Raw genomic sequence first — 20,445 nt, forward strand, 5'->3', positions numbered from 1 at the left:
GATCCTGGTGTGTTGTCTAGCATTGGTAAAGAGGGCATCGGTAACCTGGGTGTGCAGCCGCCCGTGAGCTGCTGTAGATGTTCACACTGATGAGGGCGCAGATATCTGTGACCATCTGCCTAGAGAGCTCAGGACTTTACTCACCTGTCGTAAAATACTTGTTAATGTGTTTTTTTTAACATTTGGTGACATGACTCACTACATCTGAGGGCATTGTGACAAGAACGGATACCTCACAGATTTGAGGCTGGTTGCTGCTGACAATGTACTTGTGAAAGACTCCACATAATGGACAAGTTAATATTCTCTCTTCCCCTAACCTTCAGGCTTTCATCATTAGGAAAGAGATTTCAAGATTATCTAAGACTTTGACATTGTTAATCCAGGAAAACTGTACAAATACCAGGGAACAGAGTGAAAAGTGGCAAGTAAGGGGCAAGGAAGGATTTGTGAATGAACATAATTACCATTTGGAACAAAGAATTATAGCATCTGTTATTGTGGAAGGCCCATTAAGAGGGTTAAATTCAACTTCAACAGAGATACAAAACAGACGGGTGGTGGATCGAAGAAATTGGAAAGGAAAATTGTGCAAAGTGTATATCAGTTGGTCAAACCTTTACCATGGCTCCTTCGTGTCCCTGCTAACATTGAACTTTAACCCCCCAAAACCTCAACAGAGGAAGACAGTGGAGAAGTTTTCCTTTTTTGGTGCTTGTAGGTAACTTGTAGGTAAAATCAGACAGGGAGGCCATGCAAACTCACAGCTGACTCTGTCCAATTTTCTGTTCAATTATTTAAATTAAGAGCAACGAGACCTAAAAATGACTGAAAACCAGTGCCAAAGCTTTCTAGGCAGATGGCCACAGACATCTGCGCCCTCATCAGTGTGAACATCTACAGCAGCTCACAGGCAGCTGCACACCCGGGTGACAGATGTCCTCTTTACCAATGCTAGATAACACATTAGGATCACAACTGATCGGGCATCACAGGTTTAGAGGGCACTGGGTCCAATGCCTGGTATGATCAGGTGGTACCCTGCAATATACACTCATACAAAGGTCTCAGTCATTTTGGTGGTCTGCTAGATTCTCCACTAAATGGGCCTATTGAGAGATGAGGACCTTGAAGACGGTGAGGCCTCAGAAGGGGACAGCTCATCGGGGGAGGAGCATGAGGTGAGAGAGAGAGAGACAGAGGAATTAGAGGCAGGGGGAGGTGAACATAGGGGTGTCCCTGCTGCATGATGAGGTGGCGTCCTCCAGCCACCATCATGGAAGAGGACCACCCTGCTCTCCTTTCATGTCTGCCAGTGTTCCAACTCCTCTGTGCCATCGTGGGACCCTGTGGCGCAGTGGCAAGCTTTGGCACAAACTCTCTCCCTCAGGATAACCAACAAAGCCAGTGATGGCTGCTTTGGGTGTCTGAAACACACTCCCACTCTTGCCCCCACCAACTTTAATAGGACAGCAAACCTGTCTCCATATCAATTAAGGGCTCACCCCAGGAAAGCCTGAAACTCAGTCACTTTCCCACCAGGGGCAGGTTTCTGATAAATATCCCCACTCCTTTTGAATACCCCTGATCTTAATTACTCCGCCATTGGTGGTCATGCCTTCAGCTGCCTCGGCCCTAAGCTCTGAAATTCCCTCCCTAAACCTCCGTGCCTCTATAACTCGCTTTCCTCCTTTAAGACACCCCTTAAAACTTATGTCTTTGACCAAGCTTTTTGGTCATCTGCCACATTATCACTTTATATGGCTCAATATATTTTATTTTATAACGCTCCTGTAAAGTGCTTTGGGATATTTTATTGCATTAATGTTGCACTATATAAATACAAATTCTTGTTCTTTTATGTAGTTCTGGTTTTTGTTGCATTGGCAAATACAATTTTCATTCTATTTCCCAAAACAATAATGAAAACTATATATACAGATAACTTATTTCATTGTTTATTTCTGTCATCAATTAGAATTAATTCTTGACAGTTCAGGACAACAGAAATGGAATAGTTTCAAAGTAGCTCCAGAACGCATTTAGATGTTATGAGGCTGATGCCTACTTGAAGTTGGTCATTGTTTGATTTCAGTCATTCGATTTGAATGGCGACTTAATTGGATATGACGGGGTTGCCAATCCTCAGGGATTGTGCTGGAGTCTCCAGGAATTAAAGATTTTTTGAAAAAGCTATGGTAAAATCATCTGAGTGCCTGAATGGGTTTTGTTATAGGGCTTGACTTTTGAAGGATCAGTTTATCAAGGCAAAGCTGTATTCATGAGATACTGCAGTCATGTCAGTGGTAGGATGTTGGATTGCAGGAGCAACACGGCGGGTCAGACTGAGGTCGCTGCTGGAGGCAGATTGAGGTTTGTGCCAAGGGAAGACTATGATGGGTAGAGTAGGAGTAGTGGAGGGAAATGGGGACTTGTACAGGAACAGTAACCAGCTTGGACAAGCGCATACCTCCCCATGCAGATCACAGAAACCATGATTGCTTCACTGATGCCCTTGCTTCCTTGTGTGGTGCTAATTCCAACCCGTTAATAATCCTTGATATATTTTTCAACACATTAAGTAGATCAGATTTACCAGGTTGCCTAGGCAACAGGAAGACTATAATGTTTTCTGCACTTGATGTACATTCATTTATCATTATCTGATTTGTTTCATAATGCTGTGGCAGCACTTAAATAAATAACACCTACACTCAGTAAATTATTCCTGATCAACACCCGGTAATAATGTCACAGTGTATGACTGAAAGCTGCCAATGCCACAACGACCCAAAACAGAATAAGACACACAGCAAATTCATAGTGTACATGAACATAAATAAGGAGTGGCTATAATGCAATAATCTATTTTCTATTTTGAATTACTTGAGATTCACTCTTATAGCTTGTGATTATGTCTGATACTCAATTAGATTTTGGTCTGTAACCCATTGTTCGATGTCCATTATTGTATATATAAACTGTGTGAATACCTTAGATAGATTCCTGCTTGTAAACCACTCCCAGGCATCCTTCTTCGAGAACATGTATTGGGTATGCAAGTAAGCATGCTCCATAGTATTCAGTCTTGGCTCTGAGGTGGAAGTCCCAGTCCAGATAGAATCTTAGGGAGTGCTGCACAATCAGAGGTAAAATGTTTTATATAAGATGTTGAAGCAAGACCCTGTCTGCCCTCTCAGATATACAGCAAAAATCCCATGGACGGGAGTTTCCAGCCCCACCAATCGCCGTGATCATCTGGTCCTGCTGAAAGTCAATGGGCTTTTGGCTGGGCTGCTGAATTTCCCTGGATTACCTGGAGCATCTAAGTCTTTAAAGCCTGGGTAGACATACATATGCCTAAAACTGTCAATAGCGATGACTGGGCAGTTTGCTGGTGTCTTCTGTAAATGAAGAAGAGGATGACGGATCTTGTCACAGTCAGCATGCTGGAAGTTTATTGTACCTTTCTCACTGATCAACTGTCATGCGGTTTCTTGCTGGAATTTCTCCAAGCTTGTGGGTCCATAGCCAGGATTTTCCATGCCTGCTGGTGTCAGGAGCGCTCAGTGGCGTAAGCAGATAATATGTCACAATTGGTTTCACGACGGCATGAAAACAGCTTGTGATCGTCCGCTCAGCCTGCCAATGGCGGTCCGCAATTCCCGCTATCGGACGTCGGGAACCTCATTCTAATACATATCATTATTAGGCAAGCCCGCTGGACACATCCCCACCCACCCCATCTCTGCCCTGTTGGATCGTCCGCCCACGTTGGCAGGAAAACACACCAACGCATTTCACAACAGCACATAAGTCGCTTATGGGTGCACGTCGTGTGCACCTGGCGAGCTGCACCTCGCTTGGGGCTTCAACGTTTATTTGCCTACCTTGCTTCGGTCATCAGCGCCAGGCTTCACAGACAGCACCACATCACTTTTAGGGGTCTCACAGGTGGGTCTCTACCTACCGGATCAGTCATACGTGGGTGGCTTTTCAATGGCTGCAGGGCTAGGGCTTGCGTGGGAAAGGGAGAGAAGTGGCTTCAGGATGAGATCTGTACTGAGGAAGGGGGTAACCCAGAATGTGTGTTGGGGGTGGGCACATGGTGATCTGTGCAAGTGGTCTCAAGATGGTGAGGGCTGAGGAGGCAGTCTCCAGAGGAGATGAGGCCAGATGGAGATGTGAGGGTGTGTGTGTGGGAGAGTGAGTGGTGATGTCCCTTGAGCTGGCAGTGAGTGAGATGCCAGTGAATGTGTAATGGGCTTGAGTGTGTGAGTTTAGAGTGTTGGGATGGTTGCCTTACCCTGGCTGCACGGATCAGATTGTTCATCCTCTATCTGCAGTGGATGGCCAACCTCTTCTGTGCAGCATTGGCACTGACCACCACTGCCACTGCCTGCCATGCTGGATAGGTGATGCCGCTGCCCATCCTGTGGCCAGAGTGGGGGTGGAGGCCATCATGGCGAGCCTCCATGGTGTCCAAATGGCATCCCAGTGACACATCATTAAACCAGAGGACTGCAGTCTCTTTGCCTTTTGTGGGCAGTAGTCGTGGGCTGGAAGCACTGAGATGTGTGTGCGGCTGCATTTGAATATGGCGCCCAGCGTGCCGAGGCAGCAAGGTGATGGGGAGCGGGCAAATGAGAGCCCAACTGCCATGGAAATGGCGTGTTTCCCAGGAATGCATAAGTAACGTGGCGGATTTGGGACGATACTGCGTGAAAACCTGCCATCGCTACCAGCGGGTAAAACATCGCCTTAACTGCCCGCTACCGCACTTAGTGCAAATCTGGGACAATTCCACCCCATGTCTCTGGTCAAAGAGGGAAAAAGGAGTTTTCCTGGTAGCTTGGCCCACATTAATCTGTCAACCAATGACACTAAAACAGATGCCATGAAAGGTACTCTAAAGCTGCAAATCCTTTTTGTGTTTGTGTGTGCACCAACGGCAGATGCTTGTGCCCTCACCCATGGTGCGTTTGGTAGCTGGGGGGGGCCACTTGATCAGGCAGGAGGGTGGCAAATGAGCATCCCCCTGCCTTCCTGCCTCCACCCCAATTAAGTCTGTGACGGTAAGGCCAGTGGACGGCTTTCCCACCCCACTGCCAATTGAGGCCCACATGTGGGCAATTAATTCTCACTTAAACCAGCGATGGGCAGCAGGCTCACTATGCACAGAGCACAACAAGCAAGCCTATGCGGGATGGCTTGCGGGCTCCCGAGCAAGTCCCTCATTGAAAGCATTTGATCAGGGGACCCAGCACTGGGGGAGGAAAGTCGACTGAGAACCACCCCTCCCCATGAACCCTTGCTGCCAAGCCCCCTGCCCCCACAACCCCCTTGCCACAATCGCTCACCTCTGGCCTGGGATCCAATGACGATCCTTGGCCTTGGGTGGGCGGGTGTATCAGTAGGAGCCACTGCCGTTCAATAGAGCTGCCAGCTTCTGACTGACCAGCAGTTCTGGGCAGGGGGGGGACCTCCGCCCCCAGGACCTGTGATCCCAGGGAAAGGCCCGCCACTGGCCTGCTAAGTGCCTGAGTGGAACAACATGAGGCTTCCTAAAAATGGTGATGTGGGTCTCTCGTTGGCTCTCCAGCCAGTGGCTGAGACCCCTGTAGCCTCCACAAGATTCCGCTGTGAGTCTAGAACCAAAACCTACCCCATTATCGGTGTTCCCAAAGAATGTGATAGGAAGTGCATTTAAGGGGAATGATTACATAGAGTGTCTGAGACAATTGTAGCCGAGGTTGGAAAGGATGTTTACGTGTTGTTCACAGAGGAGTAGGAAGGAGAAAAGACACCTTACTGTTTCATCTTGTGTTCCGGGTCTAGATGGGGTTTCTTTACAGTTTGCCTGTTACCCTAAGAATGCTACCATAGAAAAATCATTGCTGTTTATTTACAGATCTACATATATCTCAATACTCTAACCGAGGCTGTACTTCTATTTCAGATCTTAGTTACTTAATCATGTGACATTGCATTATAGTTACACCTAATAGTTGCTTCTAATGTTAACCATTTACTCTACACTCATCACAGATGTTTAAAGAGAAAGTCAAGACCCAGGGCAGTGGTTCAAGGGTGACAAGGCCAAAGAGCCTGGGAGCTGGGAAACAAAATGGGGAAAGCTCCACTGCACCTTCCAATGGCTGGAGACTGAAACTACACTGATGGCAAACATGGACATTTCAAATGTTTACATACTTACTTACATTTTAAATGTAGACTTAAACATTACCAAAAACCATAGGAGCAAGTAGGGTTTATGGACAGGAAGAGCGCTCCTAATGTAAAATTCATAATATATATCATCTATGCCCTTCAGTCGGATTCTAGCCTGCAACTTGCTCCTGGGATACCTAAAGATTTGGTTGCAGGCTGGAATCTGTTCCCTGGTATCCCTATTCAGAACACATTAATGGATGTAACAATGTTAAAACATGCCTTTAGGCCATAATAAACTGATAGAATCCATTGGGTAAAAGACAGAAGAGGGCAGAAAAACTGCTTTGATGCATTGTTATTATGGCCAGAGGAGAAGGTTCACAGTCACCTCCTTATCAAAATAGCTTGTTTGTAATGGGTACATCTTTCACTCTTAACATTTTTGTCTTATTGCATATGCAGTGGGTCATCTCTTCATTCTGTAACAAATCTTGCCCTGTTATTTTCCCTGCAGTGCCCTCTGGGACTCAGCCCAATGAAGGATGGCTCAGGCTGCTATGACAGACACATTGGCATTGATTGTTCAGACGGGATGAATGGAGGTTGCGAGCAGCTATGCCTACAGCAAACCGTGCCACTACCAGATAACCCCTCGCACTACAACATTGTGATGTTCTGTGGGTGAGTTTCTAGCATTCCCTTGTTGATCTATGCCGAAGAATGAAGTGTGAAGGAAAAAATGTCTTAAGGTGATGACTGGAACTGAACCACAAAGATAATAATTATTAAATATCTCACAATATCAGTAGCTAGTCCTACCCCTCAGCTAACTTTCCATGATGAGTTCCTCTTTCAAAGAGGTTCCATTCTTATAAATAACAGCCTAACTTAATAAATAAAGTGGAATTTAGGACAGTAACCCATAAAGATGTAGTGAAGAATAAATTTGATTAATGAGAATGATTCACTCCTTATTTCTGTGTGCCTCATTGTCACTCTTGTACCATTTACCTGACACCTTTTGGGTGCAGTAAAAGGAAACGTTTTACAGTTTTGAGTGTATTGTACTGTTGGCACTTTTGGTATTATATCAATAACCCAGGGGTCATGAGTTCAAATCCCACCATGACATGTGAAACTGAATTAAATAAAGCTGGTGATTTGTGGGCTAGCAACAGTAAAGACAGTTTATTAAAATGCTGGATTGCTGTAAAAAAAACAAGCTACTTCTTAAATGCCCTTCAGGAAGGAAATCTGCCAACTCTTACACGGTCTGGCCTGCATGTGACTTTAGAATATGTGCTCCACTCTGAATGCACTCTTATCTTCTTGAGCAAGCTATTTAGTTGTGCTCATGAAAAATCCCATCACAGTTTATAGATGTGTTACTGTTAAATTCAATGCATGTACAGGATATTCCTGATTGAAGCAAATGATTCACTTCCATGTAGCATTGTAAAATTTGTGTGCGTGTGCATTTTTGTATATAGATGGACATGCATATGTTACACAGTATGCACAAGGTACAAATAGATGCTGATTCATGTCCGAAATGGAGAAGCTTTTGTGTCAAGATCACCTGATAAAAGAGTTTGTTCTATTGTGAAACTTGCACTTCATTGTCAACCCTTATTCATTACACAATAATCAGATGTACAGCCAAAATCAGAGAGACTAACCAAGTTTCAAAAAGAGAACAAATCAGCACTCAATAATGCTGGGTTTCCTTTTCGTACTGACATGTGGAATCAAGAGTTCAAGAGCCATCTGATTGAATAATAATCTTTATAAATGAACACTCTAATGCAATCACTTAGCGGAGCACACTTGTGATTGGTACCCAAAAGCTCACAAACAGAGAGCTCATCAGGGATTTGTAAACTGTAATTAAAACTACTTAATGTGGCTCTATGCAAGACTAGGTAGAGTTGCTAAAGTGCAGGGTGTAGGATCTTTATCTGGTACCGCAGGGATCGGTGCTGGGATGTCAGCTATTCACAATAAATATAATGATTTAGATGAGGGAGCCAAATGTAATATCTCCAGATTTGCAGATGACACAAAGCTAGGTGGGAGGGTGAGCTGCGAGGAGGATGCAGAGATGCTTCAGTGTGATTTGGACAAGCTGAGTGAGTGGGCAAATGCATGGCAGATGCAATATAATGTGGATAAATGTGAGGTTATCCACTTTGGTAGCAAAAACAGGAAGGCAGATTATTATCTGAATGACGATAAATTGAGAGAGGGGAATGTGCAACGAGACCTGGGTGTCCTCGTACACCAGTTGCTGAAGGTAAGCATGCAGGTGCAGCAGGCGGTAAAGAAGGCAAATGGTATGTTGGCCTTCATAGCCAGAGGATTCAAGTACAGAAGCAGGGATGCCTTGCTGCAATTATACAGGGCCTTGGTGAGACCACACCTGGAATATTGTGTGCAGTTTTGGTCTCCTTATCTGAGGAAGGATGTTCTTGCTATAGAGGGAATGCAGCGAAGGTTTACCAGACTGATTCCTAGGGTGGCGAGACTGACATATGAGGAGAGATTGAGTCGGTTAGGATTATTTTCACTGGAGTTCAGAAGAATGAGGGGGGATCTCATAGAAACCTGTAAAATTCTAACAGTACTAGACAGGGCAGATGCAGGAAGGATGTTCCCGATGGTGGCGGAGTCCAGAACCAGGGGTCACAGTCTGAGGATATGGGGTGGACCATTTAGGACTGAGATGAGGAGAAATTTCTTCACCCAGAGAGTGGTGAGCCTGTGGAATTCACTACCACAGAAAGTAGTTGAGGCCAAAATATTGTATGTTTTCAAGAAGGAGTTAGATTTAGTTTTTGGGACAAAAGGGATCAAAGGCTATGGGGAGAAAGCAGGAGCAGGCTATTGAGTTGGATGATCAGCCATGATCAAGATGAATGGCGGAGCAGGCTCGAAGGGCCGAATGGCCTACTCCTGCTCCTATTTTCTATGTTTCTATGTTTAATTAGGAAATAAGCCTAAGGTAAATGTGTAAACCCATTTTTACCATGTGCTATTAATGCGTAAGTACTTATGGCTACTACACATTGCATCAGCATGGATTCTTTCCCCTTACCATGCATGTTCATTAGCATTACAATATATTTGTCATTCTTTGGCTATTCATCACAACTGAGCGACAATGCATTTGTTTGATAATCTTCACTTGCTTACCTTCTTTACCTATCTATCACAGAGCGCCTTATTCTCCTTTCACGCTTCCCCTGTAATTTCCAGATGTATTAGATACATAATATTTACAATACACAAACATGCATTTTAGGGGAGGCTATAGCGTAGTGGTATTGTCACTGGACTAGTAATCCAGAGATCCAGGGTAATGCTCTTTCACCCTCATATACATATTGACTTCTTGTGAAATGTTTTTAATGTTTTTTTTACTCAACTATTTTATGCGGTGGCCAGTTCCACATTCAAAGCATTCTTTTCACATGAATTTCTTGTTGGATTTATATATATGATCCTTAGTTTTGGAGTGAGTGGGAATGCCTTGTTTCTGTTTTGATTAGGATGATGTGAGACTGGAACATTAATTGCTGTAATTCAACAATTAATGTTCCATTCCCACAACATTGTATACTTAACTTGCATTTCTGAGCCCAGAGAATGATTTAATCACCTTGATCCTTACAGCTACTAATTTCTAATCATTTATGCAGTGCTAGTTACTCTACCTTGCTTGTTAACTGTTTCACGTATTAGAGGCAAATATTTTAAAACTGTTAATTTTAATGCTGAGAAAGAAGAGTTTTCACAAAATAGAAGAATACAGCTTAAAATTAAGCTTAGGGGGAAAAAAAGAGCGGGAAATTTATGAGAGTGTTTGTGACTCTGCTAAATTAATTAATATAAGGAGTTGGGTGCTGAAAGAAAATGTACAGAAGATTCTTCTGGTCTCAATGCAGTATAGCAGTAAAGAGAAAATTGGAACACTTAAACGTGAATATGTAAATGAACTTAAAGAATTTGAAATAGTTGAAATGTTAAATGAATATGCTCTATAAGGATTACTTGAAGAATCAACAACAGCAATTTGAAATTATATAGCACCTCTAATGTAATAAAATAGCCATGAGGAATTTATCAAACAAAACTTGATACCAAGTCACATAAGGAGATGTTAGGGCAGATGACCAGAAACTTGAACAAGAAACTGGGTTTTAAGGAATGCCTTAAAGGAGGAGAGAGGTTTAAGAAAGGAATTCTGGAGCTAAGGGCCTTGGCAGTTGAAGGCACAGCAACCTGTGATGGAGCAATTAAAATTGGAGATGCCCAAGTGTCAGAATTGGAAGAGTGCAGAGTTCTTGAACTCTTGTGTGACTGAAGGAGGCTACAGAGATAGAAAAGTGCAAAATCACAGAAGGATTAAAAACAAGGATGAAAATTTTAAAGACGAGGCATCGTGGACTTTAGACCAATGTATACAGGGATGATGGGTGAACAGGACATGGTGCAAGTTAGGATACGGCCAGCAGAGTTTTGGATGAACTCAAGATGCATTGTAATTTTTTTTTATATTTGAGGACTTTGAAATCTGTGCGACCGAGACACTTGGAGAGTTAAAGGTGGTTTGAGACAAACAACTCCCCACAACCAGATAGACAGTACATATCCTTGGCTACTAAAATAAACAAGACAGGATATTTGATGATAATCATCATGAGGAAATTATCAGTATTGTAGCACAGAACTGGAAGCCAGCAAATATGGTGCTTAAATCATCCAATTATTGACTGTTAGCATGAATAATGCGTAAAAGGGAAATAATTTTAAAAGGCAGGTTAGAGGAATGTCCGTACAGCATTAACTTAATAAGAACAGTATAGATTTAGTAAGAGATGAACCAAATGACAAAACTCCTCAACTTCTTCCATAATGTCACAGCTAAGGTATAGCCAATTCTCCAATCTTTGGAAATAGATTTTCCCCATGTACTTTATCAAAGTTCCTTATAATTTTGAACACGTCTACTAGATCTTCTTTTAACCTTATTTTAGTGAAAACAGCCTTTTTTTCTCGTCTCTCTTCACAAGTCAAATCTCTCATTCCTTGTGTCACCTCCATGGCCTTGACATCCTTACTAACCTAGTGCTCAAAATTGGGCATAATGTTATAACCACAGCCTAATTAACAATTTACATAGGTGTAGCATTGTCTGTTCAATCTTTTACACAATGCCTTTATTCATTCCTTTAGGTACCTGAGCCCTATGCTCTGAAATTCTGTCTCTAAGCTTATTTGCCTGGCAATTCTTTAAGACAATTCCTAAGACACCTCTTTGGAATCATTTTTTGAATACCATCTTTTTTTTTATTCACTCACTGGATGTGGGCTTCACTGGCTGGGCCAGCATTTATTGCCCATTCCGAATTGCCCTTGAGAAGTTGGAGGTGAGCTGCCTTCTTGAACCGCTGCAGTCCATGTGATGTAGGTACACCCACAGTGCTGTTAGGAAGGGAGTTCCAGGATTTTAACCCAGCAACAGTCAAGGAACAGCGATATATTTCCAAGTCAGTATGGTGAGTGGATTGGAGGGGAACTTCCAGGTGGTGATGTTTCCACCTATCTACAACCCTCATCATGGGTTTGGGAAGATGATGTCTAAGGGGCCTTGGTGAATTCCTGCAGTGCATCTTGTAAACGGTACACACTGCTGCCATTGTGCGTCGGTGGTGGAAAGAGTGAATATTTGTGGATGTGGTGCCAATCAAGCGGGCTGCATTCTCCTGGATTCTGTCAACCTTCTTGAGTTTTGTGGGAGCTGCACTTATCCAGGCAAGTGGGGGGTATTCCATCACACTCCTGACCTGTGCCTTGTAGATGGTGGACAGGCTTTGAAGAGTCAGCAGGTGGGTTTCTCGTTGCAGGATTCCTAATTTTTGACCTGCTTTTGTAGCCACAGTATTAATATGGCTAGTCCAGTTCAGTTTCTTGTCAATGGTAACCTGCATGATGTTGATAGTGGGGATTTCAGTGATGGTAATGCTATTGAACGTCAAGGGCTATAATTAGATTCTCTCTTGTTGAAGATGGTCATTGGCTGGCAGTTGTGTGGCACAAATGTTACTTGCCACTCATCAGCCCAAGCCTGGATATTGTGCAGATCTTGCTGCATTCAGACATGGACTGCTTCAGTATCTGAGGAGACATGAATGGTGCTGAACATTGTGCAATCATCAGTGAACATCCTCACTTCTGACCTTATGATGAAAGGAAGGTCATTGATGAAGCAGCTGAAGATGGTTGTGCTGAGGGCACTACCCTGAGGAACTCCTGCAGTGATGTCCTGGAGCTGAGATGACTGACCTCCAACAACCACAACCATTTTCCTTTATGCTACGTATGACTCCAACCAGTGGAGAGTTTTCCCCCTGATTTCCATTGACTCCAGTTTTGCTAGGGCTCCTTGATGCCACACTTGGTCAAATGCTGCCTTGATATCAAGGACAGTCACTCTCATCTCACCTCGGGAGTTCAGCACTTTTGTCCATGTTTGAACCAAGGCTGTAATGAGGTCAGGAGCTGAGTGACCCTGGCTGAACCCAAATTGGGCGTCAGTGAGCAGCTTTTTGCTGAGCAAGTGCAGTTTGATAGCACTGTTGATGACCCCTTCCATTACTGATGATGGAGAGTAGACTGATGGGGCGGTAATTGGCTGGGTTGGATTGATCCTACTTTTTGTGTGTAGGACATACCTGGGCAATTTTCCACTTGGCCAGGTAGATGCCGGTGTTGTAGCTGTACTTGAACAGCTTGCTAGGGGCATGGCAAGTTCTGGAGCACAAGTCTTAAGTACCATTGCTGGAATATTGTCAGGGCCCATAGCCTTTGCAGTATCCAATGCCTTCAGCCATTTTTTGATATCACGAGGAGTGAATCAAATTGGCTGAAGACTGGCATCTGTGATGCTGGGGACCTCTGGAGGAGGTCTGTGAAGTGCCATTGGATTTTTTTTGATGACCCCTTCCATTACTTTATTGATCAAAGGCACTACATAACATGCAAGTTGTCCTAAAACCCAGAATCCCATGGCCAGGACTTCTAGGATGACCAGCTTTCCTGCCCCACATAAGAGCCTTGCTCCTCAATCATTTCACACTCCATTCGGCCAGTGAGGGAGCATAAAATTCAGGCCCATCTCTTTTTCTAAACAGCTTGATCAAATTGTTTCCCAACTTTCAAAGATTGTGGGCTGGATTTTCATGGAGTTGGAGAGACTCTGTGGAGGTGTAAAAAGGCAGCCGGGACCCAATCCCTGGATTCCTGACGCCATTCCCAGGGTTTCTGATTTTCACCAGTGCAGGTTAAGGATTTGAGCTGCTGTGGATTGCAAGCCTGCAACATGCACTCCCGGCCTAGCCAGCTCCATAGTGGGAATAGGCATGTCATGGTCCTCTGAAATTTTCATGAAGTCAGGTCAGTTTTTAAAGGACTCGTGATTCATGGCACCTCAGAGGTGTTGTTAACCATGGTCCAGGTGAGGGAACCTTTTGAAAGGTAAATTCAAAAAGTCTTACCCATGGCCCTCCTATACCAAGCTATGCACCCCAACCAACCCTCATGGCCCCTCATACCCTGCATGCCAAGCTATGGCACTTCCATGCCCATTCACACACTATACACTCTCCATAGAATCAATGAACCCTATAGTGACAAAAGGATGTCTTGAACATCTTTAAAAACATCATTCATTCATAACTTTACAATTTCTTACAAAAACCCCTTTCAGTACAGCCCAATAAAAGTGTCAATCACACAGATCCTTTAATGTATCAATAGCAGAAGCTTCAAGCACTTGAAACCCTATTTATCTTGTGTAAATAAAAATTGTGCATTGACAGAATAGATCAAAGAGCCAGAGCTATCAATCAAGGAATGTTTTCCCTGGGGTGCAACTGTTCCAACAGAGTAATGGATGTCTGGGCTCTCAAGCCTGATTATGTATTCTTTGCTGTGTGTGAGAGAGGCATGTGTGTGCATGTGTATGAGAGAGAGAGGGTTATATGTGTGAGTATGTGTGAGATGAATGTGTGTGTGAATGAGACTGTGTGAGACAGGGGGTGTGTGTGTGTGAGTGTGTGTGTATGTGTGTGTGTGTGTGAGAGAGAGAGAGAGAGAGAGAGGGAGAGACAGTTAGGGGGAGAGTGTATGTCTGGCTCACTCTCAGTCTCAGAGTTCACATTCACCCTTAGCCCCACACACCAACACACACTCTCGCCCAATGGGTGAGGCTGAATAAGTGAGCACCCGAGACGGGAGTGAGCCGGATACACACATTCTCATCCATTCATGCTCTAATAGTCATGTTTATTTATTACTCATTTTTTGTTAAATTATCAATTTATTGTTTTGACTTTTCTTTTTTGCTCAGCAAGTTAATTTTTTTCACACGTCAGCTTTTAAAAAAAAATCATGTTTAATGTTGTGCCAAACCTTATCTTTCTAAAATTTGCTCAAGGGCCCTTGAGTGCAAAGAAAATTGCATATATAACTGTATAGAGAGTGCATTCTAATAAGACTCAGTGGTGCCAGCAACCCACTCTGTTCACACAGTTGTCCTCAATACCAGGATCAATGAATCCACAAACCCCACTCTTTCTACCCACACCTAAGCACTATAAGAGTTAATCATTTAAACATGTGTAGCTCCAATTTGTTCAGCAATGTAAGGGTTAAAGGGTTACCCACTGTTTAACAATGTCTATTCATTCAGCAGTTTACAGATTACATAATGTAACTTTATGGAATTTCTATTTATTCAACTGGATGACGGCTACATATTATTTTAATTTCCCCACTGAGCATAGCAGGAATTCTGGTAATTTTATACTCTCTTGTCCATTGAGGAAGTTAACAGTTAAGGTACAATGCTGCTGTTTTAATTTTGTTCACATTGAAATTAATGAGCTGCTTCATTTTTAGCTGCAAGTTGGTTATTTTTCCTGGTTTGAGCTCCTAATGGTGCTCTGCGGTGAAAATTAGCAAAACAGTTTCAGCAAAAATGGTCCTGGTGCAAGGTATAAACATGGAGGAAAGGAATTTGAATTAATTTAAAAATTACTTTCTGATCCAGGCTATTAATTCCAATTTTTTAAAGAAGAAAAACTTGTAAGAAATGCGCATCAGCCACTGCCTGGTCAATACAAGGCTGTAGACTTAAAAGCAATCATGGAAAGGGTCTGCCTGTGCATTTTGCTTATTATTGGAAAGTTATAACCCATCCTTACACCCTACTAGAGGAATAGCAGGGTGGGAAATAGCTAATGAATGCTCCGATATGCACTGCTATGAGTTTTGTTTTTTTTCTTGTTTATTTGCCAGCATAATTTTTGAAAGTCTTTATGATTATCCATCCAGGTCAGGTAAAATGAGGAGCTCATTTTATATTGAAGCAAGAAGTGCTCTTTAGGAAGCTGACAGCCCCTTGTTTGCCAGCCAAGATTTACAAATGTTAAAAAAGAACTTTGCACAGCCTCTCCTTATGACATAGAGCAGCTGGCAAAAAAAAATCATGACAGCTGTGTCGGTCCTTGATTAGGCTGTGCTGTACTTTGTAAAGGGAACAAAGCCTAGAACAGCCTTGGTAAATGTCACAGCCATCCTACAGAGTTACACATGCAAAAATGAAACCTCAGATCACTGGATAAGACCCAAAGTTTTGATGAATTGGAGCTGCAGTGCTTTTGGATAGAGTAACAGTTTCTAATGTTAACCGCTCAGAAACCTTTCAGAATGTAGACTTTCATTTGGGTCAAGGTAGACAACTTTTTTAACACTTGGAGAGTTTACCACTATATATCTGTGGTGTCAGCAGGTCTTTGCTCTCACTCTCGCAACTTATCCTGACATATTGGAGCCGATTGTAAGATTGTTGATTTTATTCTTGCTGTGTGGGTTCTGACAATGGGCCAGAAAGCTACAGGTGACCCGGCCTCAGCTGTTTGTGGGACGCACAGCCACATTTTATGGGAGGCTGACAACTAATTGGTTGCTGTCTGGGCTTCCAATCCTTGAAAGGACGGCTGCCCATCCCCAGAACCTGCCAGCCAATCAGACTGTGGGCAGCTCAACAGTCTTAGCAGCGCCACCAGGAGTGGTGGCTGCTGCTAGGACTGCACCTGGAGGAAGAGGATGCAATGGAATAATGCCACCTGCCCGATTACATAATTGGGGCCTTGTGGCATCAAGGAGATGAGGCATGCCCAGTGAGGAAAGGGGGTTGGTGAGGGCAGGCAGCATCTTTGCCACAGGGGCAACCAGGGTTACCAGGGAGGCCCTCTGTGGACTGTAGGATGCCAGAATAGAAGGCTCCCATGCCATGGGCCAGCAGGGAGACTACCAGGGTTTATCTGGCGGTCTCCCCTCACGATGGAGGGCCCACTTGGGAAAATGCCAGAAGGGGTGAGACAATGCCTTTATTTGGTCACTTAGGTGGCTCAGTTAGCATCTGGATGGGAAGGACGCCCTCCGCCTTTGCCCCCATCCCCACTGGCAAAATGACATGGCAACGGGAAGGTGACAGACATTTTACCTCCACAATCCCTAGCCATTTTATGGGCTCTCCTACCTTACAGCCTGTTTCCACAGCTACGGTGGACAAAATGCCCACTTTTGTGTTGTAAAATTACATGGAACCAATGTTAAGTGCCATCACCTGCTATAAGAAAGATACCAGTGGCTAGAAACTGGCATTGAAGTCACTTACAGCTATGTTTATGCTGATGCTCAGGCCCCTATCACCTTCAGGACCCTGAGCCTGTGCCAGATTCATGTGGAGATCACCTGTGTGTATACAATTTGGGGGTCTCTGACATATATAAGACCATAATTATAATTTAAGGTACAAATATACGGAAGTTTCATGGCTCATCCATGGCCTATCTGACAATCCTTTAAGGACACAGTGAAGGCTCTTGGGAACACATCCTGCAATTATTTACAACTTTGTGGACCCAGAAAGGACCGAAGTGCTATTCCACAGTCCAAGAGAAAGATTCTGCTGTTGACCCATGGGAGGCCTTAATGCATGCTCCACTTGCCAGATCCTTGCATTGTCATCTCCTCCCCAGGCTCTGACACCACTGGCAGGCCACTTTAGAGCCAGTTTGGTGCTTACAGCTTACCTAGTTCCATGAAAGTGAGGATTAGGCCTCAAAATTGTTCAAGTTTCATGGCAGTAACATTTGGCAGGTGGTGGCTGTGCTTTGCCATTGGGAACCTCAAAATAAAATTGGCCACCAGCAGTGTGAGAATTCTGGGCCTGTACACTATTTTTAAATTTTGCATCCACAGCAGTAATGATGTAATCTTCCCACAGCTATTTTACGGAAATAAGGAATGGATTAGACGATAGCAATGCAATTCTACTACCCTTGGACCTGGCAGGAGACAACTCAAAGCAGCACTGAACAACATGCCAATACCTTTGTGCCAATCCATTCTTTTTAAATTAAACAGCTATTGGGACTAGGTCAGGTGATTATCCATTAATTATGCCTCATCTTTGTCCAATCATTCATGTGTTTAAAGCCTGAAAAGTGCCCAAGAAATTTAAAGTACAAGTTGATCTCTGTGATGTTGCTTATAGTGAGCCTGGGGTTGGGTTGCTTATTTTTTAATGGCAGGAGTATTAAGGAGGTCTTGTGTTGCAGAGGTAGTGTCCCTGCCTCTAAGTCAGGAACTCTGGGTTCAAGCCCCACTCCAGGACTTGATGGCCAAGGAAGGTGTGTTCATAACACGTCCAAACAGGTTGAGCATCAATTGAGTATGAACTTGCAAATCCTTCCAACAAGAGGTAAGGGTGGGGGATATTCCTAGTCAGCCAAGTGATGGAAAGAAATTGGAGCCTCTATTGTCACTATCCATTTCTCCAGAATGCAATATGCATGTAAAAGTATATGTTGCTACAGCAACTTGGACTGGTTGGCTTGGTGGGATGACCCGTGTGGATCAAATCGGTGCCAATAGCTTGGGGTTTGATCCCCATTCTGGCTGGGGTGGATCTGGGACCTTGCTACTTGAGGTGGAGATGGTGGTGCTGTGGGTCAGACCTGCCTTCGGTCAGAGAATGGTTATGAAATTCAACTCTGTAGTCCCCAGTTGTTTGTTGGTGTCTGTGTTGAGTGCACACACTTCTGGAGCTAACCGAACCAGGAGTCATATTGTTGATGACGTTAGCCAACATGCAGGGAATATCCACCAGACATCAGCTGGATAAGCGGATAATGATATCAGTCAATGTGTAACGCTGATTTGACAGTGATGCTGAACTTATGGAGCTAAACTTTCCAAATTCCTCTGAAACATGCAAAGCTGAATATGTGTTCAGCAGCAGGAAGGATCCCCACATATGCTTTTTAAAGGAATCATCAACTGCCTACAAATTAGTTGCCAACTGTTTTATATTGGTCCTTGATGCATTTGCAGAAGTGTTTTGTGATTTCCAGCATTGTCTAAAGTTGCTGAAGTCTCGGGAGAAGCTGTACTGAGAGTTGCTGAGCCTGGTGAGTGAGGGAGCTTTAAGGGTGAATTTATGTCTAAAATATTGTTGTTTTCTTCTTTAATTTAGCAATCAACTAAAAATGACACCTTAGGTTAAGAGACGATAAGTTTATTCCAGCTTTAAATAGGGGTGTACAAGCTCTCTGAGAACGGCTGCAGCTATTTAATTAGGTAGCTAGTTTAAATTTGTTTTCAGAAGTTTGAATCAGTTGTTTCTCAGAAAGATAAAAACAAGGGTTCTTCAGTGCTGCTTGGTTTACACATGTGCTGCATTGAGTGATCAAGTTGAGAGTTTGGGGATTAAGGGAGTTAGGTGAGTGAGGTGCTTCTTTCTTTTTCTACCTTTATCGGTCTACAGTTATTGGCTTTTACTTCGGTAAAGGGGAAGAAGCCGATTCATGAGTAACTGGTCAGTTATTTTACTTATTATAATGGTAATAAATATTTTTTTAAATTTACAGTATAGCTGGTCAGCTCGGTTGAGTTTAATGTACATCCTGAGGTATGTGGGAAGTCATAGACATGCCATGAGGCCTTGACGAACACAGCTGTAGGACATGTCAACAGCTGCAGAAGCTTGATCTTCAGTTCAGGAACTCAAGCAGCAGCTGGAGTCACTGTTGTGCACTCGTGAGGCAGAAAGCTACATGGATATATGTTTAGGGAGGTGACCACACCACAGGTTAGAAGTATTCAGGCAGAAAGGGAATGGGTGACCACCAGGCAGTCTCAGAGAACCAGGCAGGTAATGCAGGAGTTCCCTGAGTCTATCTTGCTTGCTAAGCAGTTTTCCATTTTGGATACTGGTGAGGGTGATAGTTCCTCAGGGGAGTGCAGCCAGAGCCAAGTCCATGGCACCATGGTTGGTTTGGCTGCACAGGAGAGGAAGAAGAAGAGTGGAAATGTGATTTGATAGGGGATCAGACAGGTATTTCTGCAGCTGTAAAAGTGACAGGATGGTGTGTTGCCTTCCTAGTGCCAAGGTCAAGGATATCCTTCTGGGGGAGGGTGAACAGCTAGAGGTCATGGTCCACATAGGCAGGAAGAGGAATGAGGTTTTGAAAAGCAGATTTTATGGAGTTAGGAAGGAAATTAAAAAGCGGGACCTCATAAACTGTAATCTCAGGGTTGCTCCCAGTGCCAGGTGCTAGTGAGCGTAGGAATAGGAGGATTGAGGGATTGAACACATGGCTGGAGAATTGGCGTAAGCGGGAGGGCATCATATTTCTGAGGCATTGGGACTGTTTCTATACGGCCTATACAAAATGGACAATTTACACCCTATCTGGACTGGGACTAATATCCTCACAGGGAGATTTGCTCGTGCTGTTGGGGGTGGTTTAAAGTAGCTTGTCAGAGCCTCAAATTGAAAGGAGGTAAGGCTGGTAACAGGCAGTAGAAAAGTAGCAAGCGAAATTAGAAATAGCAAGCGAAATTAGAAATAGCAAGCGAAATTAGAAGTAGCAAGCGAAATTAGAAATAGCAAGCGAAATTAGAAATAGCAAGCGAAATTAGAAGTAGCAAGCGAAATTAGAAATAGCAAGCGAAATTAGAAATAGCAAGCGAAATTAGAAGTAGCAAGCGAAATTAGAAATAGCAAGCGAAATTAGAAATAGCAAGCGAAATTAGAAGTAGCAAGTGAAATTAGAAATAGATATGATCTAATTGCCATCTTGGAAACATAGCTACAGAGTGACCAAGACTGGGAACAGAATATTTAAGGTTATTCGA

The 20,445-nt window shown here is 43.6% G+C and overlaps 1 protein-coding gene across 1 annotated transcript in view; it reads left to right on the forward strand.

The window, feature by feature from the left end:
• The window catches only part of astn1 (astrotactin 1), a 2,752,121-nt gene that overhangs the window by 1,721,263 nt on the left and 1,010,413 nt on the right, over positions 1 to 20,445 (forward strand). The window contains exon 14 of the mRNA XM_041207794.1: positions 6,689 to 6,855. Coding sequence (XP_041063728.1) covers positions 6,689 to 6,855 — 167 coding nt within the window. The remainder of the gene's footprint in view (positions 1 to 6,688; positions 6,856 to 20,445) is intronic.

The sequence above is a fragment of the Carcharodon carcharias genome, chromosome 16 (assembly GCF_017639515.1).
Source record: "Carcharodon carcharias isolate sCarCar2 chromosome 16, sCarCar2.pri, whole genome shotgun sequence".
Taxonomy (NCBI): Eukaryota; Metazoa; Chordata; class Chondrichthyes; order Lamniformes; family Lamnidae; genus Carcharodon; species Carcharodon carcharias.